Below are 26,905 nucleotides of genomic sequence, written 5' to 3'. Positions count from 1 at the left end.
GTGAACGGAAAGGCACTGGAGCAACGAATCGCCCTTGCTGTCAGGTTCCCCTCTCCACTGGAATTCTCTGCCTGTAACCCTATTACAGGGGCTGAGTCAATGGCTTACTGGTGCTCTTCCATGCTGTCCCTAGGAGGGGTGCATCACTTGAGTGGGTTGAGTCAATGACGTGGTCTTCCTGTTTGGGTTGGCTCCCCCCCTTGGGTTGTGCCGTGGTGGAGATCTTTGTGGGCTATACTCGGCCTTGTCTCAAGATGGTAAGTTGGTGGTTGAAGATATCCCTCTAGTGGTGTGGGGGCTGTGCTTAGGAAAAGTGGGTGGGGTTATATCCTGCCTGTTTGGCCCTGTCCGGGGGTATCATCGGATGGGGCCACAGTGTCTCCTGACCCCAGGCGCCAGTATTTATGCTGCAGTAGTTTATGTGTCGTGGGGCTAGGGTCAGTCTGTAATTTCTGGAGTATTTCTCCTGTCTTATCCGGTGTCCTGTGTAAATTTAAGTATGCTCTCTCTAATTCTCTCTTTCTCTCTCTCGGAGGACCTGAGCCCTAGGACCATGCCTCAGGCCTACCTGTCATGATGACTCCTTGTTGTCCCCAGTCCAGCTGGCTGTGCTGCTGCTCCAGTTTCAACTGTTCTGCCTGCGGCTATGGAACCCTGACCTGTTCACTGTTATTACTATTATTTGACCATGCTGTTCATTTATGAACATTTGAACATCTTGGCCATGTTCTGTTATAATCTCCACCCGGCACAGCCAGAAGAGCACTGGCCACCCCTCATAGCCTGGTTCTTCTCTATGTTTCTTCCTGCTTCAGCATTGCTTGCTGTTTGGGGTTTTAGGCTGGGTTTCTGTACAGCACTTTGAGATATCAGCTGATGTAAGAAGGGCTATATAAATACATTTGATTTGAATATCTACTGCCTCAAAGGACGAGAGATTGACTTCATCACTACTTGTATTCATCAGAGGTATTGACATGTTGAATGCACCGAGCTGTCTGAACTACTGGCACACAGCTCAGACACCCATGCATACCCCACAAGGGGTATATTCACAGTGCCCAAGTCCAGAACAGACTATGGGAGGTGCACAGTACTATATAGAGCCATGACAACATGGAACTCTATTCCACATCAAGTAACTGATGCAAGCAGTAAAATTAGATTTAAAAACAGATTTAAAAAACACCTTATGGAACAGTGGGGACTATGAAGCAATACAAGCATAGGCAAAGACACATGCACACACACACAATAACATACATACACATGGATTTAGTACTATAGATATGTGGTAGTGGTGGAGTAGGGGCCTGAGGGCACACAATGTGTTGTGAAATCTGTGAATGCATTGTAATGTTTTTAAAATTGTATAAACTGCCAATTGTGCTGCCCTGTTCCGAGCCAATTTTTGTGGGCACCTGACCACACGACTGAACAGCTGCTAATGGGGATCCATAATAAATACAAATACATTGACTTTTTAAGCACATTTTTACTCCTGAACTTAAAAGATGAAATACTTATGGACTTCAGCTTTTCATTTATTTGTAAACATTTCTAAAAACATCATTTCACTTTGACATTATGGGTGCGTGTGGGCCAGTGACCAAAAATCTCAATTTAAACCATTTGAAATTCAGGCTGTAACACAACAAAACGTGGGAAAAGTCCAGGGGTGTGAAGAATTTCTGAAGGCACTGTCAATTTGACAAAAGCTGGATCCCACCTAGACATGACCCAGTTCGGTAGTAGCACAGGAGCAACAGTGGCTGGTAGAGCTTTTTTAGTCAATGTGACATTGCGCCAAATTCAAGATACAAGAACCATTTTAACAGTTTTCTACTACAGCGGATGAAGGAGCGTGGAGATGTAGAAATGGACAGAGAAGAATAAGGAAAGGAGCTGGGTATTAAGGGAAGCATGTGGTGAGGAAGATTGGCATCAAGTACAAAAAAAAAAAAATTGAACCTGACAAGAGAGGGTTAATTACCTCTGGCGGCATATGCGGTGAAGACAGCCGAGTTAGAGCCTCATCCCGATGATGACAAATATGATTCTGGCCCAGTGAGAGTGAGGTTTTTGTAGAGAATGAATCCTTACATTCTGGCTGATCTATATGTGGGTATCGGATTGGGTGGAGATGAGGTTGGCGACTGTTGAAGTAGACTTGTGATGATCTTTTGCATTTTTTCCATCCAGAGGGAGTGGGCACTCCGCACCACCCACCTAGGGAAATAACTGTGACTGCTCTCTCTGCAGCAGGGTGCCAGTGAAAGGAGTGATAACTGGGGTGGCGTTATGTTGAGGAAGATCAATTGAAATGGAAGATTCCCGGTGTCTGTGATGCCCCCCATTTGGGGAGATGCAGACCTGGTGGAGAAACAGAAGATACAGTCTGTTCTGATTAATTTTATTGTGTTTTTTTTGTACTGTTACCCCTTTTCTCCCAAATTTCGTGATATCCAAATGGTAGTTAAAGTCTTGTCCCATCGCTGCAACTCCCCTACAAACTCAGGAGCGGCAAAGTTTGAGAGCAATGTGTCCTCTGAAACACGACCCTGCCAAGCCACACTACTTCTTGACACACTGCTCGCTTAACCCGCTGGGCCAATCTCCCGGTCACGGTCAGCTGTTACTACAAACCCGGGTCTGTAGTGATGCCTCGCGCACTGTGATGCAGTACCTTAGACCATGCCACTTGGGAGGCCCTTTGTCCTGCTGAATTTTGATGCAGCATCAATACCTGACAAAGTCAAGTAAAGATGTGTCAGTTATCCAATTACCCATTATGGTGTTTTAGGTGCCAAACTTTTGGTCATGTTGCAGCAGTTTGTATGAGGGAGATTCCTAGATGTGAGAAGTGTGCAGGAGGGCATGAGACAAAGGAATGTGTAGTATCGGTGGGAAAACTTGTGTTTTAACTGTAGGGTTACCCATGGTGCCGGAGATAAGAAGTGTCCGGTGAGAGAAAGGCAGGTTGAGATTGCCAGGATCAGAGTAGTACAGAAGGTGTCATATGCAGGGCGAGGATCCAAAGAGGCTCCCTGTGAGTAGGTCAAGGGATCCTAAGAGGCTACCTGTGAGTAGGAATAACATGTGCTTCCGTTATCCTGTTGGTTTCTAAGCATTCATAGCCATAGTTATCAACTGTACTGCAGAAATCGAACATAAAATACAGAAAATAAATGTTGTGGTGGTAGTTGCAGAGAAGTACTTGGGTGTACAAGATTTTACTGAAGAAGAGTAACAAGGTGTGTTCCTCCCAGGATCCTCCCAGGCTGCAGGCCTGTTGTAGCATCAGTAATAGAATAGTCGTTATGTTTAAATTTGTGTAGGGTTAGTTGGTAGGGCAATTTTTATATTTTTTAATTTCCAAGAACAGTAGGAGGAAACACGGCTCGATAAGAGAAATAGATTAATTAATAGGCGCCTAGCACTCCAAAACAGTAGGTAGCGGTGTATGCAGCTTTCACTTGGTTGCGATCAACCAATACATATTTAAAGAAGAAATTACCCAGTACCTCGGTCTTCACTAGTTACCACAGCCACACTGTCATAAACCCCGCCTATTTCTACAATGTTTTCATCGTAAAATGTGATTTTAACCATAATCACACTGCAAACCGTGGCCTTAACCTTATATGAATACCAATAAGAAAATGTGTGTTTGTATAAATGTTTTAAAGACCAAGCCAATTGGACTTTGTGGCTGTGGTAACTACTAGTGCAAATGGCAACCCAGTATCTGGTCGAATGACTGATCTGGGCAGCAACAAAATGCCTGCCGCAGTGATAATGGGTGAAAATTATGATAAACTTTTAGAACAGTGCGAAACACAGGAGCTTGAGGTAGTTATGTATTTCTTCAAAGTTGTATAATTTAAATGTCGCTGTTCGAAGATAGTTGCTTTGGGTTGTGTTGTAGCTAGCTAAGTTACCCATCCACACACGCTAAGTAGGTAACGTCAGCGAACACAACATGTCTAGAGCTAGCTAGATCATAACATTACCGTTAAGTTGAACAAAGCTAACGCTGTGAGTGAAAGTAGCTAGCCACCCGTAGTTCGCTAATTTAGCTAGTTATGTTGCTAACGTTAGTGTTTTTGCATCTGCTCCGTTGTTTACGTTTGGTGTAGCTGGCTGCTAAGTTCAGTTGTTAGTTAGCTATCCATCCACACACAGACACATTAGCGTTAGTTGGCAAACAACACATCTAACTTGCTAGTTCATAACATGAAATTGACTAACACAATTCATTGAATGAGTTGTGCGTAAAGTATCTTGTTACCCGTACGTCAGTTGGCTAGTGCTTACATTTTGTCCGTTGTTTAACCGTACGTTTTGTGTTGGTGGCCTACTCTGATGGTATGCACAGACAAGGTTTTAAACTAAGCTTCTAAATGTATGCTACTCTTTGGTATATACAATGCAGACTAGTGGCTTTAAAGGCTTGACACTGGAACATTAATGCCAGATGTCCACCAGATACACATGTTTTGCCGTATGTCTAGCCCTCATTTTCCTTATTTGATACATCTGCTTCGCAAGGCTGCAGTATATATATATATATATATATATATATATATATATATATATATATATATATATATATATATATGGTACTCCCGATCACGGCCGGTTGTGATACAGCTCGTGATCGAACCAGGGTCTCTAGTGACGCCCCAAGCACTGCCTTAGACCGCTTCACAACTCGGGGGCGTCACTTGGGAGTTTGCATGGAGAAGATCATTTTCTCCCTGTTTGACCAAAGCTTATACAGAACAGACAAGTTATTTTCCTATCGACCTACTGGTTTCATAGGTGGGCAGACCTACCAACAGCCTGACTCACACAATGGCGCATTATAACAATTAATCTAGTTTGTTCCTATTCTTCTGTCTCCTATCTTTAGCAACATCAATACATTTAACTGGTTGTTCCCATATAGATTACTGATTTCAAATCAGTAGCTGGTCCTGCATGATGGCATGCAAAATGATGCACAGAACAGTTCTGTTAGGGCGCAATACCCAAATGTAGTAATGATGAATAGTCCCAGTGTCATTCTTACCTGAGACACATTTCCAGTCGTTCAGCGGGAGTCTTCTCGTCTCTAACTACACAATAGTGATCATTTGGCCTCCGTATGGTTCCTCCCATGTGAACTTTTATGATTTATTTTACCACTGCATGGTAATGCCGTTTCTCCATGTTTCCAACTTGGCCATATCTCCATGTTACAGTGCGTGTTTACTGAAAACAGACTGAAGACAGTTGACTACTTGTGCTAATTAGCTATCTGCGTCTCCTAACACCTGTGTGTAAATGGAAGACTGATGCCCCAAACATGTTCTCACTGAAATATATTGTCGGCTGCAACTGTTTTACCAATGTACAGTAAGTGTGTATTTTGCATTTGTGACATTTGATTTGATATGAAAAGTTGAGGGATTTGATTCTAGAACTGTACCGCAATTGAGAATCGATTCAGGATTAGATGGAGTATTTAGCTGTTTTGACTTCGAGCCAATTCGCCTTTAAACAGAACACGTAAGGTCCTTGGACTGTAAGGAGTAACGTAGGCTCCTTTACTCCATTATTGGGCTATCCCAAGTCATGAGGGTGCTACCAAATTTGGAACTTCATGAGTAATTGGCTTGAATGGTCTGACCATAGGCATTAACTAATTCATGCTCTTTTTATTGCCAGGCTCCAGGTGGCATTGCTACCCCTCAAGTGTATGCCCAGCTGTTGGTGCTCTATCTACTGCACAATGACATGCAAGTCAGGCTATGCCTTTCCAAAAGCCCTTCTAAAGTTAAGATTTTCTGCCCACTGAGACATGATTGGAATTAATTGTCAGATGACTTTTTCTCTTTTTACAGGAATAACGCAAGGTACTTGTGGAAGCGAATTCCTCAAGCCATTAAATCGGTGAGAAGGGTTTGAATTTCTCATACTTAGATAGCTGTAAATGTCTTGGTGTCATAAGCGTTTTTTTGTTCGTAGGTACGCACATTTCGGGTCAATTTTGCTGCCGCCTGATCGACCCTCATTAACCTCATTAACCGGTCAACAAATAGATTTTCTCTCTCCAAACAGTCAAATGACTGACCAACCAAATATAATGCATGCACATGACATTTTAAGAGCTTAATGCAAACATGCAACAATAGCAAGCCTTCCTATTGTCTTAGTTTAAAGACTAAAGCCTATTATTGAACATGCAACTTATGTAATGAAACAGTTAATAAAACCCAATTTTCAAACATTTTCCAAAATGCAATTAACGTGAAAACACTGTTCTAAACAGTGCACCAAATGCGAGTGGTTCCATATGTGACAGGTGAATCTCAAAGATAGAAAGAGGGTAATCTAATGGCAACAACTAGGATGGGTTGCTAATATGACTAGGATTGTGCCTTTGGCTTCTGGACGACGAAGGAAAGTTGATATGAAACCCAATAGAACAGGAGAATGGTGGTAATGACATTAAGTCTGTATTAAATAATTACCTCCCAAGTTTTGAAGCAAGGTAAGACATGCCTCATTATTTTAATCAAAGTAAAACTTTCAGATTTCAAACAATTATACTGCCTCAAGCTCACATTGAAAAGTGGTGGGTGACATGATGATAGCCTGCCTATTGTTGACTAGCCTATGCACTCGAATGGCGAATGGGAGGGACTCTTTAATTACGAGTTGAGTTTGAGAATTTAAAAAAGTAGCTCTTAATCGTGGCCATAAACAGTTAACATGCAATTGCATTTAGAATTGTTATTTGTTGTGCAATGACTGGGCTTATAAAAGCACATGCTTCACTCCAGATTTTTAAAGAGCTGCACTGTCTGACAGGTGATAGGCCAGGCAGCCCTGGAGTGCTGCAGGAAGACCAGGTGTGTTGAATTTAGGCAATCACTGAACTGATCAATTGATTCAGTTGGTCAGGTGTGGTGCCTAGTGTTGGAACTAAAAATCCTGCTGCACTCCAGGATCAGGGTTGCCTACCCGTGATTGGCCATTCCACTCCTAAAACTAGGCTCTATGCTGTGCAGGTGGGATAATCTTCATGACAACTAATGAATATACACAAGTGCCAATTTAACTCCTAAATTATGCAATTTAACCTATAGACTGATGAGCATATGACCAATCAAATGTATTTTCAGCGGCTAACCGATTTAAACGATTATCCGTTAACATTCATAGTTGTTAGACAAAAATGTTAAAGCTACACTGGGAACCCCGTAACTATTGAATAGGTACTCATCATATCATTTCCCACGTTGAAAATGATGGTAGACCAGTGGGACCTGCCCTGCACACTGAATTAATTCAACACATGAGAATGAGTGTATCCAATGTGTCACTATCAACAGGCCTCCTAGCCTGCATGTCATTCATTATAGTCTAGGCCCCAATGTATGGTAATGTCAGTGAAGTGGGTTGAAACATGTGCTGTGTGCAGGCAAACCTAGAACTGACGGCCGTATGGGCCGTGGGTCAGCGTATATGGCAGCGAGACTTCCCAGGGATCTACTCGGCCATCGCAGCTCACCAGTGGTCTGAGAACATCCTGCCAGTCATGGAGGCCCTGAGAGGTACTGTCATGGCCGTGCACTTTTCTGTTACCAATTGCACACACCTGACCTGAATGAAAACATCCTATATACATCTGTGGCTCAAAATGCATTGCTAACACAATGTGACTGATCGCATGGTTTTGTGACTGAGTTTCCAGGTTTTCAAATATAACATTAGTCCTGCAAGGGCTCTTAGAATATGCATGCTGTTTTGTTTTTGTATGTCTTCTGATGAGAAAAACATATTCTGGAGACTGTTACTGGGTGTTATTGAATACACTCCAGAGAGTAATGATTCACATTGAGTGAGTGATTGATTGACTGCAGATTTGTTTGTGGCTCACTGTATTGACCTGTTGAGACAGACTGAACTCTTGCTTAGGCTTTGTCTCTCACCAATTTACTACACTGCTCAAAAAAATAAAGGGAACACTTGTAACAACACAATGTAACTCCAAGTCAATCACACTTCTGTGAAATCAAACTGTCCACTTAGGAAGCAACACTGATTGACAATACATTTCACATGCTGTTGTGCAAATGGAATAGACAACAGGTGGAAATTATAGGCAATTAGCAAGACACCCCCAATAAAGGAGTGGTTCTGCAGGTGGTGACCACAGACCACTTCTCATTTCCTATGCTTCCTGGCTGATGTTTTGGTCACTTTTGAATGCTGGCGGTGCTTTCACTCTAGTGGTAGCATGAGACGGAGTCTACAACCCACACAAGTGGCTCAGGTAGTGCAGCTCATCCAGGATGGGACATCAATGCGAGCTGTGGCAAGAAGGTTTGCTGTCTGTCAGCGTAGTGTCCAGAGCATGGAGGCGCTACCAGGAGACAGGCCAGTACATCAGGAGACGTGGAGGAGGCCGTAGGAGGGCAACAACCCAGCAGCAGGACCGCTACCTCCGCCTTTGTGCAAGGAGGAGCAGGAGGAGCACTGCCAGAGCCCTGCAAATTTACCTCCAGCAGGCCACAAATGTGCATGTGTCTGCTCAAACGGTCATAACAGACTCCATGAGGGTGGTATGAGGGCCCGACGTCCACAGGTGGAGGTTGTGCTTACAGCCCAACACCGTGCAGGACGTTTGGCATTTGCCAGAGAACACCAAGATTGGCAAATTCGCCACTGGCGCCCTGTGCTCTTCACAGATGAAAGCAGGTTCACACTGAGCACATGTGACAGACGTGACATAGTCTGGAGACGCCGTGGAGAACGTTCTGCTGCCTGCAACATCCTCCAGCATGACCGGTTTGGCGGTGGGTCAGTCATGGTGTGGGGTGGCATTTCTTTGGGGGGCCGCACAGCCCTCCATGTGCTCGCCAGATGTAGCCTGACTGCCATTAGGTACCGAGATGAGATCCTCAGACCCCTTGTGAGACCATATGCTGGTGCGGTTGGCCCTGGGTTCTTCCTAATGCAAGACAATGCTAGACCTCATGTGGCTGGAGTGTGTCTGCAGTTCCTGCAAGAGGAAGGGATTGATGCTATGGACTGGCCTGCCCGTTCCCCAGACCTGAATCCAATTGAGCACATCTGGGACATCATGTCTCGCTCCGTCCACCAACGCCACGTTGCACCACAGACTGTCCAGGAGTTGGCGGATGCTTTAGTCCAGGTCTGGGAGGAGATCCCTCAGGAGACCATCCGCCATCTCATCAGGAGCATTGTAGGGTGGTCATACAGGCACGTGGAGGCCACACACACTACTGAGCGTCATTTGACTTGTTTTAAGGACATTACATCAAAGTTGGATCAGCCTGTAGTGTGGTTTTCCACTTTAATTTTGAGTGTGACTCCAAATTCCAGACCTTCATGGGTTGATAAATTTGATTTCCATTGATCATTTTTGTGTGATTTTGTTGTCAGCACATTCAACTATGTAAAGAAAAAAGTATTTAGTAAGAATATTTCATTCATTCATATCTAGGATGTGTTATTTTAGTGTTCCCTTTATTTTTTTGAGCAGTGTATATTCATAGCCTAAACCTGGACAAGAAGAAATACATTGGATAAGGATAGATTTGTTAGATGTTCACACAATCAGCAGCTCCATGTTTTTCATGTTAGAATTAGCTTTGGACAATTTGTAGCAGGATTAAATATGTTGGGTAGTTGATGTAAGAATTTGTGTTCTTACTTAAATTATGAAACTAGTGGCCCCACACTTGTTATATAACACATTTGGCCACGTTTACAGTTGAAGTAGGAAGTTTAGCCAAATACATTTAAACTCAGTTTTTCACAATTCCTGACATTTAATCCTAGTAAAAATTCCCGGTTTTAGGTCAGTTAGGATAACCACCTTATTTTAAGATTGTGAAATGTCAGAATAATAGTAGAATGTTTTATTTCTTTCATCACATTCCCAGTGGGTCAGAAGTTTACATACACTCAATTAGTATTTGGTAGCATTGCCTTTAAATTGTTTAACTTGGGTCAAACGTTTTGGGTAGCCGTCCACATGCTTCCCACAATAAGTTGGGTAAATTTTGGCCCATTCCTCCTGACAGAGCTGGTGTGATGGCCACTCCAATACCTTGACTTTGTTGTCCTTAAGCCATTTTGCAAGTATGCTTGGGGTTGTCCATTTGTAAGACCCATTTGTGACCAAGCTTTAACAAAACTGATGTTTTGATGTTGCTTCAATATATCCACATATTTTTCCCTCATGTTGTCATCTATTTTGTGAAGTGTACCAGTCCCTCCTGCAGCAAAGCATTCCCACAACATGATGCTGCCATCCCCGTGCTTCACGGTTGTGCCTCCCCCTTTTTCCTCCAAACATAACAATGGTCATTATGGCCAAACAGTTCTATTTTGTACTCAGACCAGAGGACATTTCTCCAAAATGTATGATCTTTGTCCCCATGTGCAGTTGCAAACCGTAGTCTGGCTTTTTGATGGCGGTTTCTGAGCAGTGGCTTCTTCCTTGCTGTGCGGCCTTTCAGGTTATGTCGATATAGGACTTGTTTTACTGGGGATATAGATACTTTTGTACCTGTTTCCTCCAGCATCTTCACAATGTCCTTTGCTGCTGTTCTGGGATTGATTTGCACTTTTCGTACCAAAGTACCTTCATCTCTAGGAGACAGAACACATCTCCTTCCTGAGCGGTATGACGGCTGCGTGGTCCCATGGTGTTTATACTTGCGTACTATTGTTTGTACAGATGAACGTGGTACCTTCAGGTGTTTGGAAATTGCTCCCAAGGATGAACCAGACGTGGAGGTCTCTATTTTTTTTTCCTGAGGTCTTGGCTGATTTATTTTGATTTTCCCATGATGTCAAGCAAAGAGGTACTGAGTTTGAAGGTAGGCCTTGAAATACATCCGCAGGTACACATCCAATTGACTCAAATTATGTCAATTAGCTTATCAGAAGCTTCTAAAGCCATGACATCATTTTCTGGAATTTTCCAAGCTGTTTAAAGGCACAGTCAACTTAGTGTATGTAAGCTTCCGACTTCACAAGTAAAATTACTTGTGTCATGCACAAAGTAGATGTCCTAACCGACTTGCCAAAACTATAGTTAACAAGAAATTAGTGGAGTGGTTGAAAAACAAGTTTTAATGACTCCAACCTAAGTGTATGTCAACTTCCGACTTCAACTGGACATCTGCTGCCTATTGAGGGTTTTTGATAATCAAAAGGGGTGGCAGGTAGCCTAGTGGTTAGAGCATTGGGCCAGTAAAGGAAATGTTACTGGAATGAATCCCTGAGCTGACAAGGTAAAAATCTGTCATTCTGCCCCTGAACAAGGCAGGCCGTTATTGTAAATAAGAATTTGCTCTTAACTCACTTGCCTAGTCAAATAAATAATAAATGGTAATACGGGGCAAACATAAGGGAGCTTAAAGTTGGAATCCTGAATTGTGCAACTGCCATGTCCATTTGCTCTATAAGAACAACAAAAAGTTACTGCAAACAAGTTTTTTTCTCCCATTATTGCACTCATGATAGAACAGCAGCATATGTATATTTACCATATGTGATGCTCCCCAGCTCCTCTTTGTCATGCGGACAGTGGAGCTGTTTTCCAGTACTGCGGATTCCATCTTTAAAAGGTTTTGTAATACCTAATTGAAAATTAATAGGCTTTATAAGAACACAAACAAATTGTCCCATTGATGCACAGCAGGATATGATACAGTTCACCTTGTTTAATCTAGCCCTTTAATTTCTTATGGGTACCTGGGACAGTAGCATCCCACTTGGCCAACAACCAGTGAAATTGCAGAGCGTGTAAAAAAAAATATATGTTATACATCAAAATAAAGCTTAACTTCTTGTTAATCCAGCCGCCGTGTCAGATTTCAAGAAGGCTTTATGGCGAAAGCTTTCAACCAGGCAAGTACGTCAAAAAATAGTCAGAAATAGCGATATAAAAAATGCCTTACCTTTGATCTTCGTATGGTTGCACTCACAAGACTCCCAGTTACAAAATAAACGTTTGTTTTGTTCGATAAAGTCCCTTTTTATATCCAAAACCCTCCGTTTTGTTCAGTAATCCAATGGCTCAAAGGCAGTCACAACAGGCAGACGAAAAATCCAAATAGTATCCGTAAAGTTCGTAGAAACATGTCAAACGATGTTCATAATCAATCCCCAAGTTGTTTTTAGCCTAAATAATCGATAATATTTCAACCGGACAATGGTGTCGTCAATATAAAAGAAAAACAAGAAATGCGCTCTCTCGGTCGTGCGCAGGAAATGGGTCTTGCGACTTCCCAGGGTCCACTCACTCAAAGTGGTCTTACTCCCTCATTTTCAGAATACAAGCCTGAAACAATTTAGTGGAAGCCATAGGACGTGCAATTTGAGTCCAAAGTCAATGGATACTGTAATGGCATTCAATAGAAAACTACAAACATAAAGAAATCCCACTTCCTAGATGGATTTTTCTCAGGTTTTCGCCTGCCATATCAGTTTTGTTATACTCACAGATATTATTTTAACAGTTTTGGAAACTAGTGTTTTCTATCCAAATCTTTCTATCCAAGTTTACGTTGGGCACGCTTTTCATCCGGAGGTGAAAATAGTGCCCCCTACCCTAGTGAGGTTAAACCATAAGCAGCATCACACCATTTAGCCTACCACAATTGTTCAAAACAGATCTGTTTTCTTGATTCTCAAAATGACAGTAGTAAATATAGATGAGTATATTACAAAGGTATTGTCACAAGGTTATGAAATGGACAGATAAGATGGTGTCTTAAATTACACTAAAATATCCATCAGTAAGCTCCTGCCTCTGCAGATAAGAGTGTCATATGGAAACACGTATGACCTTCACTGCTCACACTCCCCACGTGTAACCACCTCTAACTTTTGGACCCTGGTAGACCCATACATGAAGTCACTCATGCGGCAAGGTTAAGAATAGCTCATCCCTGGTGCTCACTGTTCTTTATTTTGATCATTTTTCAACGTCACGGAATGTGCTACACATTCACAGGAGAGTTACTCAAGACAATTTCCACGATCTGGGGTTTAACCTATAGCTGACCGCATGTGTAATATAACGGCACTCAATCCAAAGAAATGTCACTGGGAGGTATTTTATTTTGCTTGTTTTGTTGGGGCAGTTTATCGAGAAAGATGTTGGATTCAAAACACCATTCATTGGGCATATGTAGAAGGGGCAAAAAAGTATGTAGTGAGAAATATTTAATCTACTGAAGTGCTCTGATATGACCAGAGTCTATAACCAGCGAGAAAGGTGGTCAGCTTTATGAAGCCTATGTTGGCTTTGTCGTAATACTCCTGGAAAACCAGCTTGTCGTAAACAAAGTCAGGGGTGTGTTGACGTGACAAGGCATGTTGTTTACCCTTAAGGAAATCTCCCTCAGGTGCGACTGCTCTGGGACAGTCACATGGGGGGCTTTATCTCTGCTGAATGTTCTCCTGGCCCTGTCAAATTTCTGTCACTGTGGGAGGTGATCTCGCTCCTTGTGTAACATATGACACATGCAGCAGCCAGTGGGTGGGGGGTATTTTCTCAGAAAAGAGTCTGGCAAACAAGCAGGGAGGAATGTGTACCCTGGTTGGTGGGAGATATCGGGTGTCGCAGGCTGGTATAAAGGACAGGGCTGCTATTCCCCAGCCAGAACAGATGTCAGCACTTCAGCAGACTCTGAAGCAGCTACCAAAGAGAAAGGTTCAGCCCCCAGCCTCCATAGTTACTGGCTTGTTAAAGCCTATAGGAGAAGAAGCAGTCGTCCAAGACACTGAAGTTTGAGAAGGCTGTGTCGAAAAAGCGACTCAGCTTTTCTAGCCCAACATTAAGGAGAAGCCTATTTCAGCATGGATGTCCAGAGGACTGCCTCGGTGGTGCGTCCACCAAGCCCCATGGAGAGCCTGGAGAAGCAGCTGAGCTGCCCCATCTGCCTGGAGATGTTCACTAAGCCCGTGGTCATCCTGCCCTGCCAGCACAACCTGTGCCGTGGCTGTGCCAGCGACCTCTACGACTCACGCAATCCCTACCGCTTCTCGGGCGGCGTCTTCCGCTGCCCCACCTGCCGCTTCGAGGTGGTCCTGGACCGCCACGGCGTGCACGGTCTTCAACGCAACCTGCTGGTGGAGAACATCATCGACATCTACAAGCAACAGCAGGAGGGCGGTGGGGGTAGTGGCAGTGGAGACAGCACAGAGACTCCACTGAAGCCCAAGGACTCTAAGGAACCCATGTGCCAGGAGCACGAGGAGGAGAAGATCAACATCTACTGCGTTACCTGCCAGATGCCCACCTGCTCCATGTGCAAAGTGTTTGGCCAGCACAAGGACTGTGAGGTGTCGCCGCTTGCCAGTGTTTACCAGGTGCAGAAGGGCGAGCTTAGCAACGCCATCGACGCCCTGGTGGCGGGCAATGGGCGCCTTCAGGCCCTACTCAACCAAATGGAGGACGCCTGCCGGGCGGTGCAGGACAATGCACAGCGCGCCAAGCAAAGCTTGGGTGAGCGCTTCGACCTGCTCTACGCTGTGCTGGAGGAGCGTAAGGGCATGCTGCTGGAACAGATCGGCAAGGAGCAGGACGAGAAGGTGACAGCATTGCGGGCGCTGGCCCAGCGCTATGGCGAACGACTGCAGGCAGGCTCAGAGCTGACTGACACGGCGGTTCAGGCCCTGGAGCAGAGCGGTGCTGCCGAGTTCCTGCTGGCCTCCAAGGGCCTGATTACACAGACCAAGGACACTGCCAAGAGCTCCCTGGGCGAGGAGAGGCCTGAGCCAGGCTTCGAGAAGATGGACCACTTCACACTGTCCACAGAGCATGTGGAGGTCGTCCTGGCCAAGATGGACTTTGGAATGGTCGACGATGACGAGTTTGAGGATGCGGAAGGGGACGAAGAGGAGGAGGAGTGATGAAACTTGAAAATATATGAACAGAACAAATGAACAATTTACTACTTTTGAAGGCTCTTCAACCTGAATGTCCATTGCAGGGACTCTAGTTTCAATGTTTCAGAGATATTAAGATAATTTAGGAGTAAGGAAGGATGGAAGAAGTTGGTTGTGTCAGAATGTTTTCGTAAGGAGTGGATTGACTTTAATACACAATGGCTTACCCCAGTTTTGAGTGCAATATTTAGGATTTTGTACTCTTAAACTTTGCCATTTGGTAAACTATATAGTTTTTTTTATACTTTTGTATTTCCATATCAGATTTATTCAGATCTATTTGTTATGTACTTTAGGTTGAATACACTCTGGTTGTTTACACTTGAAGACTTTATCAGGTGTAGAGATTGAGATGGGAATAAAGTTTTGATTTTTGATTTCTCATCTGCATCTAGAATGCCTGTGGTTGTATCAAACGGATAAATGCTTGAATTGATTGCGTGCCCTCAACTGGCAACAGAATATTTAGACAGATCTGTTTTCATCGCAACCTGAAATAAACAGCAGATATTTCTTTGCTTTTATCAGATTCCGATTATTCAAGGTACAGAGAAACACACACATGCATACCCAGCAAATCAGTTTGAAGTAAAAACAATGGTTTTGAAATATAACTATAATTTGGGTGTTGTCCTAATATGTTGTTGCTCTCACTTGGCATGTGCCAGCATTTAAAAATAAAAGCCCTTGCGAAGTCCTCAGTGGCAAGCCTTTGCTGGTGAAGTTTGGGGGGGGGAGTGGGTGGCTATTTTTAAAAGTTAAGATGTTGAGAAATGACAGAGGCCCTGGAATAGAGTGTCAGTGAAGGTCAGGTGGGGGTCCTGTTTCTCCTCCATTAAGTACCATCCCCCTCATGTCATAGACCGGCTTGCTCAGCAACGACCAACTCCTTTCTGAAGAGCTGTAGTGGAGGCATTTGGAGGGGCCGGCCCACATGACTAGTCATCTTTGGATAGTACCCTGCCAGTCAGCTAGTTCAATGGCTCCTGCCATCTGTTCTTGTAGTCTCCAAATTCCTTTAGAATTAGTTGTAAAATTTTATCAGTGGTGCTAGCAACGGTCATCAAAATTGTTAAAAGGTTTTAAGAACAATTGGATGAAGACACTGAACTTTATATATTAACTGAATTAGAGCACAAACATTTTACTGGGGCGGACAAATATTTAGTTCAGGGATTTTGTTACATTTATTGTCAAAATTCACTTTTTTCTTAGAATGCATTTGTATTCATTTTTCTAATGGTATCAGAAAATCTAAACATTTTATTAAAATACAGAAAATGATGTGCCTAATTTGAATATATACATATTTTTTCACCCATCTACACACAATAAGTCAAAACATTAGCAACATATTTTTTTTTCTAATTTAGATTTTTTAATGTGTATTTCTGCAATCTCATTTACAAAAGTATTCACACCCCTGAGTCACAACTTTGTAGAAGCACCTTTGGCAGCGATTACAGCTGTCTGTCTTTCAGGGTATGTTTTATTATTTTCAAATTTTTCAAGCTTTGTCAAATTGTTTTTTCATTGCTAGACAATCATTTTCAGGTCTTGTCATAGATTTTAAAATAGATTTAAGTCAACTAACTCAGCTAGGATTTTGCCTGTACTTAGCTCCATTTGGTTTATATTTTTTTTATCTTGAAAAACTCCAGTCCTTAATGATTACAAGCATACCCATGACATGATGCAGCCACCACTGTGCTTGAAAATATGGAGAGTGGTACTCGGTAATGTGTTGTATTGAATTTACCCCAAAACATTCTACTTTTTGTATTCAAGACAAAAAGTTAATTGCTTTGCCACATTTTTTTGCAGTATTACTTTTAGTGCCTTGTTGCAAACAGGATGCATGTTTTGGAATATTTTTATTCTGTACAGGCTAACTTATTTTCACTGTCAATTAGGTTAGTATTGTGGAGTAACTACAAGGTTGATCCATCTTCAATTTTCTCCTATCTCAGCCATTAAACTCTGTAACTGTTTTAAAGTCACCATTGGCCTCATTGTGAAATCTCTAAGCGGTTTCCTTCCTCTCCGGCCACTAAGGACACCTGTAACTTTGTAGGGACTGGGTGTATTGATACACCATCCAAAGTCAAATAACTTCACCATACTCAAAGGGATATTCATGTCAATGGGTGCCCTTTTCAAGGCATTGGAAAACCTCCCTGGTCTTTGGTTCAATCTGTGTTTGACTGAGGGGACCATACAATTATCTGTATGTGTGAGGTACGGAGATGAGGTAGTCATAAGAAAATGTTAAACACTATTATTAGTTCATGCAACTTATTATGTGACTTATTATGTAAGCACGTTTGTACTTCTGAACGTTGAATACTTATTGACTCAAGAAAATTAAACTTTTAATTTTTTATTAATTAGTACAAATTTCGAAACTTAATTCCACTTTGACATTATGGGGTATTGTGTGTAGGCCGATGCCCACAAATCTACATTTAATCCATTTTAAAATCAGGCTCTAACACAACAAAATGTGGACAAAGTCTATGGGTGTGAATATTTTCTGAAGGCACTGTATCTTAACGTAAGGTAGCAGGCTTAATAGAAATGCCTGTAACTTGATCCCCTATATACTGGTCTTGACGAGAATGGAAAAAAAAAAGGTCGGCAAAGGTTCTCTTCTGCACTGTTCAACCAATTCAGTAAATGTGGAGGATTTAAGATGGAGTTTTTCCTCGTATACGTCCAAAAGCGGAAGTCTTTGTCACAGGCTCTTTTTAATTTCCCCTAAAAACTGAAAAAATCTGGTTGTTGGGGACTCTGCAGAGGCTACACCTATCTATACAAAATCAAATTTCTAAACATTTCAACTCTATTAAAAAAAATGAACACCCATAAAAAGTGATATTTCTTGTATGTGTCAAGACTATGCGTTAAGTCCCTGACAAAGCTTTAGCGTTCTTATAGATTCAACAGAAAGACAATCTATTCCTTTGAGTCCATTTCAGCCATTACCAGGGTGTAACATTACAAACGTTTCCGTGGTCGTAACATTAATGGGAAGAAATGACCGGCACAAGTAAGAATAAAATGAACGCAATCAATCCAGTGAGATTGATTTTATACTCCTCAAGCACAGGAAATACAGTGCATTCGGAAAGTATCAAATGGTACCTAAAGTAACAAGATTCTCTCTTTGGCTTGAATGCCAAGCGTCACGTCTGGAGGGAACCTGGCACCTTCACTACGGTGAAGCATGGTGGTGGCAGCATCATGTGGTGGGGATGTTTTTCAGAGGCAGGGACTGGGAGACTAGTCAGGATTGACGGAAAGATGAACAGAGCACAGTACAGAGAGATCCTTGATGAAAACCTGCTCCAGAGCACTCAGAACCTCAGACTGGGGCGAAGGTTCACTGGACAATGACCCTAAGCACACAGCCAAGATAACGCAGTAGTGGCTTCAGGACAAGTCTCAATGTCCTTGTGTCCCAGCCAGAGCCTGGACTTGAACCCGATAACGGTGCAGCTACGCTCCCCATCCAACCTGACAGAACTTGAGAGAATATGCAAAGAAGAATGGGAGAAACTCCACAAATACAGGTGTGCCAAGCTTGTAGAACCATATCTAAGAATACTTGATACTGTAATCGCTGCCAAAGGTGCTTCAACAAAGTACTGAGTAAAGGGTCTGAATACTTATGTGATATTTCAGTTTAGAATTTTTTTCTACATTTCCCAAACATTTCTAAACTTGTTTTTGCTTTGTCATTATGGGGTATTTGTGTGTGTGTGTGTAGGTTGATGAGGGGCATTTCTGTAACGTAACAAAATGTGGAAAAAGTTAAGGGGTCTGAATACTTTCCGAATGCACTGTAGATGGCTGAGAAAGACATCCTCAGGTGGGTTGGGCATTTTGTAGGTCTACTTAAAAAGGCAGGACCAGAAGTTTTAATTTATTACTTGAGCACACCAGTTGATAATGCTCTGGCTCTTAATTGTGCCATACAGTAGGCTACATAATGTGGTTGGAAGGATATCGGTTGATTTTCCGGGCAAATGCCTGTAGTTAAAACTAAATGTGGCATTTGTTCAGAAAATTAAGTAACATTGATAACAGGGGGCTCTTTGGGGAGAAGAAAGGGGGAAAAACCCCAGACAGTCACTGCGTCTGTCCTCGCAGCTGTCTCCACTCGTCCCAGTTGTTATGTTACCACCGGTAACACTGTTGTAGCAAATGGGGGGTTGTTAGTACACACAGACTGTTGCTAGGCTATAAAGTGAGAAGGCGATAACTTTGGGCTTGTTCATTGAAGCTGTCGGGGCATCAATAAACATACAAATCCATCAAAGGTGTAAGCCAAAGTCTGGTTTGCCGTCAGCTGTGAGGCTAAATTGTTTTGCAATGTCGTCATAAGGAGCAGTTGACCCACTCTTGACTCGGGACCAAATCATACACTGACCTTTTTTTGTGCTCTCCTTTTCCTTACATCTGCCTTACACTGTAGGCCTATTTGACTTGCTATTGCTCAGTCCAAGTATAAACATTGTTATTAGCACTGCTACATAAGTAGTACAATAATATAACTTTTTGACCATGGGGCTGGGCTCCATGTTGTGCAGTTTACATGAGGTGTTATTCAATTTTTTTTTTGTATGTTTGAAAGACAAAATGGCCCTCTCTTAAATGCAGACATCTCACGTGTGTACCCATCTTTATTCCCACAGAGACCACTCGTCGGAGGGCGTATGGCCTGGTGGCCCAGGCATACACCTCCATCATGGCAGAAGACTTTGCCGCCTTTGTGGGCTACTCCGTGGAGGACGCCGTGAAGGGTAAGCAGAAGCAGTGCAGAACCTAATCTATACTCACTACCATCTGGCTACTGGATCAACAATACAGTCGTATACCATAGTTTTGTATATCCTTAATCTCTTCATGTGACTTTTCAAGTTTAGACCTAAAAATTGTGTGTCTAACTTTTCCCCTTTCATCTCTTTGCTTATTTTGCACTCCTTTTCTCCACCCAACCCTCCTCTCTCTTATCACTTTCTCCCTCCCACAGGGGTGGTGAGCCAGGGTTGGCAGGCAGACCCTGCCACCAGGATGGTAATGCCCCAGAAGCCAGGTAGGTGGAGCTGTTGCCCTTCTCTTTTCTCCCGTCAGTAGGCTATTTGTCACGCCTGAGCCTTTTTCCTCCGACTTTGTATGGAAACATTTTGCGGGACCTTGTAACAGCCCCTTTCTGTAATCAGTAGACCATCATGCTGAGAATCTGTGGCACATATGTTCATCTGACTTGATCCGTCGGCCCCTCAATTAATCCTCTCGCACCTCAATTTTTCTTACATTGAATCAGCATACAGAGCCTTTGAGCAGAAAATCTGTCAGACAGCACTTTCATAAGCCCAATCATTGCGCAACAATGCTAAATGCAATCTTGTGTTAAAAATATATTTTTGTCCCACGTCATACATACAGCTATTGTTTTTTATTTCTCAACTGGAAATTGAAGCACGCTTCCCATTTGCTTTTTAAATGCATAGGCAAATGAAGACAGGCTTCATCAGTGCGTCACACACCACTTTGCAATGAGCTAGAGGCAGTATGCATTTTGAAAATGTATAGCTTCTTAATTGTTTGACACCTGAAAGTATCACTACATATGGAGGCATGTTTTACCTCGCTTCAAAGTAGCTTAGGCAAAATCCGACCATGTCAGTGGAGGCAATTAGCCTTTTTTTATAAACACTTCCATATGCCGTTGAAACCTGTTGCCCATTTCTGTCATGTTCATGTTGTTCGGCACCAGCGGAGAGCATTGACCATATCCTTGGTGAGTGCTCACTGCACATATTCACTCTATCATGGTCGGGTCAGTGCCACTTAAGTTTGTTTTTGGGCAATCATTTCCTCCTCCAGCTTAGATGAATATCATATTCTGTTTGTCTCAACTGTTATATGGACAACGTCGTTTTTATTGATCTGTTTGTCAGTGTCAGCAGAGTGGGCTACCCATTAATTAAAAAAGATTCTGCTAAAGTCTGCAGTATTGTAAAGTGTAGTAGAATTGAATGATACGTCTAAATAAAAAGCTTAATTTTTCCTACGCAAAGAAAGAAAAAACACATCTGATATAGCCTAGGCCTCTCTACTATATGCGCTTAGCCATGCATTGGACAATCTTTTTTGCGAACAGTGATTTGAGTTATATTATTAGCCTAAATTATGACTATACACTCTACTCGTCAGATTCCGAATAGTAGGCTATTTTACATAAGTCTGCAAATACAGTTGCATTTTTATGGTGAAGATTAGCTTCCCCAAACTTCAAACTCACACACCGCCTAGGCTAGTGATTGTACTTTTCGTTACTCGTCTTGTTGGCTGAGGAAAAGTCAACAGTTATTCTATCTACAAAGTGCGCAGTAAGTAAGAGACACGTCATTGCATCCTCGATTTGCACGTTCTGTTAAGATTAAATCACTATAATCTGTGATTATGTGATTTTTGTTATTCCGATCACTGTTGGTGGATGCCTTAATCAGGTTACGCACCCAATGCATAGGCCTATGGTTCCCGTAAATGTCTAAAATGTCAGGGTAAATGGAAATGCTGCTGGTCGAATGTCCTGCACCACATTTTCATAACGGAAACTCTGACACACACACAGATGGAGGATGCTACATGGTAGAAGACTTGGCTCTATGAGGAATCCCTCTTACTCACTCCCTCTCTCTTTCAACAGATCCTCCCCCTGTATCGCTGGTTCCAAATGAGCAGCAGCTGGCCAGGCTCACTGACTACGTGGCTTTTCTTGAGAACTGATACATTTTCTTCAGCTCTGTTTGTCTGCCATGAGGAGGACACCAGAACGCCCCTTTTCCCAAGCTTAGATGGACACACACACACACACACGCAGGACCTCAAACTGACCCCCCTTGTGCATGATTGTGGTCATGTCTTTTGTGGGGTAAAACTTATTTTGAATGGCTGGGCCTGGCTCCCCAGTGGGTGGGCCTGGCTCCCCAGTGGGTGGGCCTGGCTCCCCAGTGGGTGGGCCTGGCTCCCCAGTGGGTGGGCCTATATTCCCTCCGAGGCCCACACATGGTTACGCCCCTGCTCAGTCGTGAAATCCATAGATTAGGACCTAATGAATTTATATGAACCTCAGTATAATCTTTGAAATTGTTGCATGTTGCATTTTATATTTTTGTTCAGTATACTCTTTGAGTACGCACCTTATCGCTACATGCATTTATAAGGTTTCTCAAAAGAGTGGAGTGAACCTGATCATAGTAAGACACCGAACTGCATTTTACCCAATACCAAATATATAAATAGACCTATTTATGTGGACTCCCTGAGCACTTATAAGTTCTCCCTCAATAGAAATTCTTCAGGTAAGAGATGACTCCAGGTTATTTAGAAAATGTAGGCCCTTCTCTCCAACAACACCCTTCCATCTATAGACTTTGCCTTTGAATTACTGTTTGTGTTTTGAGTCGTGAATAAATGCTATGGTTTGTTTCTAATTCTGAACTTGGTGGTTTTTGGGGGGGCAGTCCCTGCAAACCAGAAAAGTTGTGACTCTCTAGTGTCAGAGCAACATGCCACAAGAAGGGTGGCCAAGACGTTCCTCCCTCCCCACATTGCAACGCAATGTGCTTCACAGAAGAAAATAAAAACAATTAAAATACATTTATTTAACTAGGTAAGTCAGTTAAGATCAAATTCTTATTTTCAATGACGGCCTAGGTGTACCTTGTCAGCTCGGGGATTTGAACTTGCAACCTTTACGGTTCCTAGTCCAACACTCTAACCACTAGGCTACCCTGCCGCCCCAATATTTACTACACAACCAACATAAGAGGATAAAAACAAAAGAATAACAACTGAACGACAAAACAGAATCCTAAGGAAAAGCAAAGCTAAAAAGCTGTGTTTTAAGATCTCTTTTAAATACAGTATGTACACAGTTTCACCCCCTCAGATTATCTGGCAGGCTATTCCAGAGGCTAGGGGCATAATACAGTGGCTTGTGAAAGTATTCACCCCCTTAGGAAAAATGCCAATTTTGTTGCCTTACAACCCGGAATTAAGAATCATTGAGCCTGTGTTGTAGTATACCCCTATGGTCCTGTTTATGGTGTGTCAGTCAGGCTGGTGGTAACTGGACCCGATCACTCACTATTCAGTGAATCCGTTACTCCCTGTCTGATATGCACTTCAACATCGCTCGTCATCCACATGGGGGCCAGCCATAAAGTTATATTGAGCAAGGAAGCATCACTGTATTTGAACTTGATGACATTGAGAAGGTCGACAAAGTGAGGGTCGTTTCTGAGCGGTTCGAGATAAAGTTGATTACCATGAATGTGTGAACTATTTAACATTTTACTAATGGCAAGTAATTACTTGCCTTATATGCTTGTACTGATAAAAAGGGGAGATGGACAAAGTAATTACTGTTACTCTTCCCACATAAAGCCTTTGGACACCATCAAATGAAAATAATCAACAACGATAAACTACTAATTCTTCACACATGGAATTAATGCAAATAATTCCCAGTTGTGAACATGCATTTTTTGGCTTCGAATTCAAAGATCCTTATTTCCTGCGTTGCTGTTATCCATGTTCTTCCTTTTTGTTTAGTTTGTTAATGGGCTAATATAGAGGTTTAGCTGTTGTGATCATGGGGAAGCCCAGTCCTATGACAATGTTATGCTCATGGTCATTACACTCGCTGAAAAGTATTTGCAATAGAGCTGCATTATCACCTTGACTCACAACAGTTAAAATAGTGTGGGGCTTATAACATGAATTATTTATGAAACTCAATATCAACAGGTGCAACCTGGACCTTTTTTATGACTTTAGAGTCAATGTTAGACTAACAGCTGCGTGGGGACAATATCAAGCCGAGTCTCTCTTTTTGATGGAAGGTCCAACTTGTTTTTTGGGCTGCTTACAATGGACACAGCTGTTGTTTGCAACACTGTAAATCAACAGTAATGAATTTGGAGATCTGTGTACACAGGCGCACACCATTCCCCGATGCCCTGTGAATGTAGCCTGTGGCCTAGCCTATTTACATTGACCTCAGGTATGTTTACAGTAACAGCTGAAAGATTGACATCGAACAAAAGGAGTCTAGACTGACTTGTTCTAATGTGACTGGGTTGGATTTATACCAAGCACCTTTTCCAGGTGCTCAAAAGGCTTTACATTTTATGGGGGGGGGACTCACCTCATCCCTTACCAATGCTTAGCACCCAGCTGGGGGATGCCACGGCAGCCATTTTATACCAGAAAGCTCAAAACACACTAACCTCCATTCAACTCACTATTCCCAGTGTATTCCTGGGGCGTCTTCGAAATCATAACCCTGTCAGATACTCCTTTGTGATATAATGTGATTGTGGATGGGCCAACCCAGGTTTACTGCACCATAACACATACTGGAAACCTGAAAAGAATGCAGATGTTGTGAGGCTGCTGAGGGAGAGGCTTTGAAGTGAGGACACAAGAGGTCAAGAAATCACAGACCTGCAGACCATGTGATTTAACAGGGGGTGCTGCAGCATTCTCAGCACCCCTACTTCCCACGGCTATTGTGCAGACTCTGGAGTCTGATTTATTTTTCTGTACACAAATGTAGCAGTTTACGCCAAACATAACGTTTTGCATTGTTACCAAAAAGTTCAATTTTGGTTTCATCTGACCAGAGCACCTTCTTCCACATGTTTGGTGTGTCTCCCAGGTGGCTTGTGGCAAACTTTAAACGACACTTTTTATGGATATCTTTAAGAAATGGCTTTCTTCTTGCCACTCTTCCATAAAGGCCAGATTTGTGCAATATACGACTGATTGTTGTCCTATGGACAGAGTCTCCCACCTCAGCTGTAGATCTATGCAGTTCATCCAGAGTGATCATGGGCCTCTTGGCTGCATCTCTGATCAGTCTTCTCCTTGTGTGAGCTGAAAGTTTAGAGGGACGGCCAGGTCTTGGTAGATTTGCAGTGGTCTGATACTCCTTCCATTTCAATATTATCGCTTGCACAGTGCTCCTTGGGATGTTTAAAGCTTGGGAAATCTTTTTGTATCCAAATCCGGCTTTAAACTTCTTCACAACAGTATCTCGGACCTGCCTGGTGTGTTCCTTGTTCTTCATGATGCTCTCTGCGCTTTTGACGGACCTCTGAGACTATCACAGTGCAGGTGCATTTATACGGAGACTTGATTACACACAGGTGGATTGTATTTATCATCATTAGTCATTTAGGTCAACATTGGATCATTCAGAGATCCTCACTGAACTTCTGGAGAGAGTTTGCTGCACTGAAAGTAAAGGGGCTGAATAATTTTGCACGCCCAATTTTTCAGTTTTTGATTTGTTAAAAAAGTTTGAAATATGGAATAAATGTCGTTCCACTTCATGATTGTGTCCCACTTGTTGTTGATTCTTCACAAAAAAATACAGTTTTATATCTTTATGTTGAAGCCTGAAATGTGGCAAAAGGTCGCAAAGTTCAAGGGGGCCGAATACTTTCGCAAGGCACTGTGTATATATATATGCACCAAGGACAATAAATAGATTAAGAAAAATAAGTGTTTTTATTTTACTTTATCTTTCATTTTAATTGTATTTTTATTTTTTCAAATGTACTATTATATTTTGACTTTTTATTTTTATTTTTTTAAGCCTGTCACATCTGTGAATGTGGAATGTGTTTTGTTGGTTGATTGAAAAACAAGAAAACTTAATAAAACTTTAAATTGAAAAAAATAAAGTTAAAATGTACGCTTACCATGCTACACCTTGGTCCAGTCCTTCAGCCAGCCGTGACAGAACTTCCCACCACCAACGGACCAAGCAGCATGGTAGGGTCGACTTCTGGACATGGGAGGACGTTCTGGACGGCAAGGGAGTCTACACATGGGAGGAGATCCTGGCGGGAAGGGATCGCCTTCCATGGGAACAGGTGGAGGCAGCTAGGAGAGCAGAGGCAGCCGGAGAGAGGAACCAGCGATATGTGGGAACATGGCTGGCAAGGAAGCCCGAGAGGCAGCCCCCTAAATAGTTTTTGGGGGGCACACGGGGAGTGTGGCGAAGTCAGGTAGGAGACCTGCGCCAACTCCCTGTGCTTACCGTGGAGAGAGATGGACCGTGAGGCGCACGGTGTCCCCGGTGCGCAGGCATAGCCCGGTGCGGTACATAGCAGCGCCTCGTATCGGCTGGGCTAGGTTGGGCATCGAGCCAGGTGCCATGAAGCCGGGTCAGCGCATCTGGTCTCCAGTGCGTGTCCTCGGGCCGGGGTACATGGCACCAGCCTTACGCATGGTGTCCCCGGTTCGCCAGCACAGCCCAGTGCGGGCTATTCCACCTCGCCGCACTGGCCTGGCTACGGGGAGCATTCAACCAGGTAACCAACCTTACCTGGTTGAATGCTCCCCGTAGCCAGGCCAGTGCCAGGCCAGTGCAGGCTCGGTGCTCGAGACCTCCTGTGCTCCTTCACGGTCCGGTCTATCCGGTGCCACCTCCACGCACCAGCCCTCCGGTGGCAGCCCCCCGGACCAGGCTGTCTCTCCGTCTCCTTCCTACAGAGTCTCCCGTCTGTCCGGAGCTGCCAGAGTCTCCCGTCTGTCCGGAGCTATTTTTGGAATAATTGGATTTAGTATTTATTCGGATCATTAATTAGCTGCTGTTGAGGGATCGGCTACTCCTCCTGTGGTCCAAACACGAAATAACATAATATACATAAATATACATAGCACAACATTTATATTACAATTTTGCCATTTAGCAGATGCTCCCATCCTGAGCGACCCATGGCTAGTGCATTCATTTTAAGACAACCATATATCGCATACATAATACAATGCAAAACATACTGAACAAAGATATACGCAACATGCAATAATTTCAAAGATTTTACTGAGT

The 26,905-nt window shown here is 43.0% G+C and overlaps 2 protein-coding genes and 1 long non-coding RNA gene across 3 annotated transcripts; 2 read left to right on the top strand and 1 right to left on the bottom strand.

The window, feature by feature from the left end:
- Window positions 1-1,475: 1,475 nt before the first annotated feature.
- Window positions 1,476-4,438, bottom strand: LOC118943573 (uncharacterized). The gene is made up of 3 exons (XR_016490470.1): window positions 4,318-4,438; window positions 2,937-3,080; window positions 1,476-2,373 (listed from the first exon to the last, which is right to left on the bottom strand). It is a non-coding gene; the product is annotated as an uncharacterized LOC118943573 (long non-coding RNA).
- On the top strand, window positions 3,744-22,493 carry LOC110501278 (COP9 signalosome complex subunit 8). The gene is made up of 7 exons (XM_021578706.3): window positions 3,744-3,852; window positions 5,713-5,783; window positions 5,889-5,937; window positions 7,472-7,604; window positions 19,686-19,793; window positions 20,024-20,086; window positions 21,707-22,493. Exons 1-7 carry the CDS (start codon window positions 3,757-3,759, stop codon window positions 21,784-21,786), a joined length of 600 nt encoding a protein of 199 aa, XP_021434381.1. The 5' UTR covers window positions 3,744-3,756; the 3' UTR covers window positions 21,787-22,493.
- Window positions 13,736-15,491, top strand: trim63b (tripartite motif containing 63b; the record flags this gene model as incomplete). The annotated part of the gene is given in 1 exon segment (NM_001197215.1): window positions 13,736-15,491. A coding segment is annotated over 1 exon segment (1,056 nt). The 5' UTR covers window positions 13,736-13,896.
- Window positions 22,494-26,905: the final 4,412 nt, after the last annotated feature.

Source organism: Oncorhynchus mykiss, chromosome 22, assembly GCF_057628025.1.
Source record: "Oncorhynchus mykiss isolate SJ-2025 chromosome 22, ASM5762802v1, whole genome shotgun sequence".
NCBI classification, from domain to species: Eukaryota; Metazoa; Chordata; class Actinopteri; order Salmoniformes; family Salmonidae; genus Oncorhynchus; species Oncorhynchus mykiss.
The sequence above is the reverse complement of the archived record's forward strand: the minus strand, read 5'-3'. Positions and strand labels throughout refer to the sequence as shown.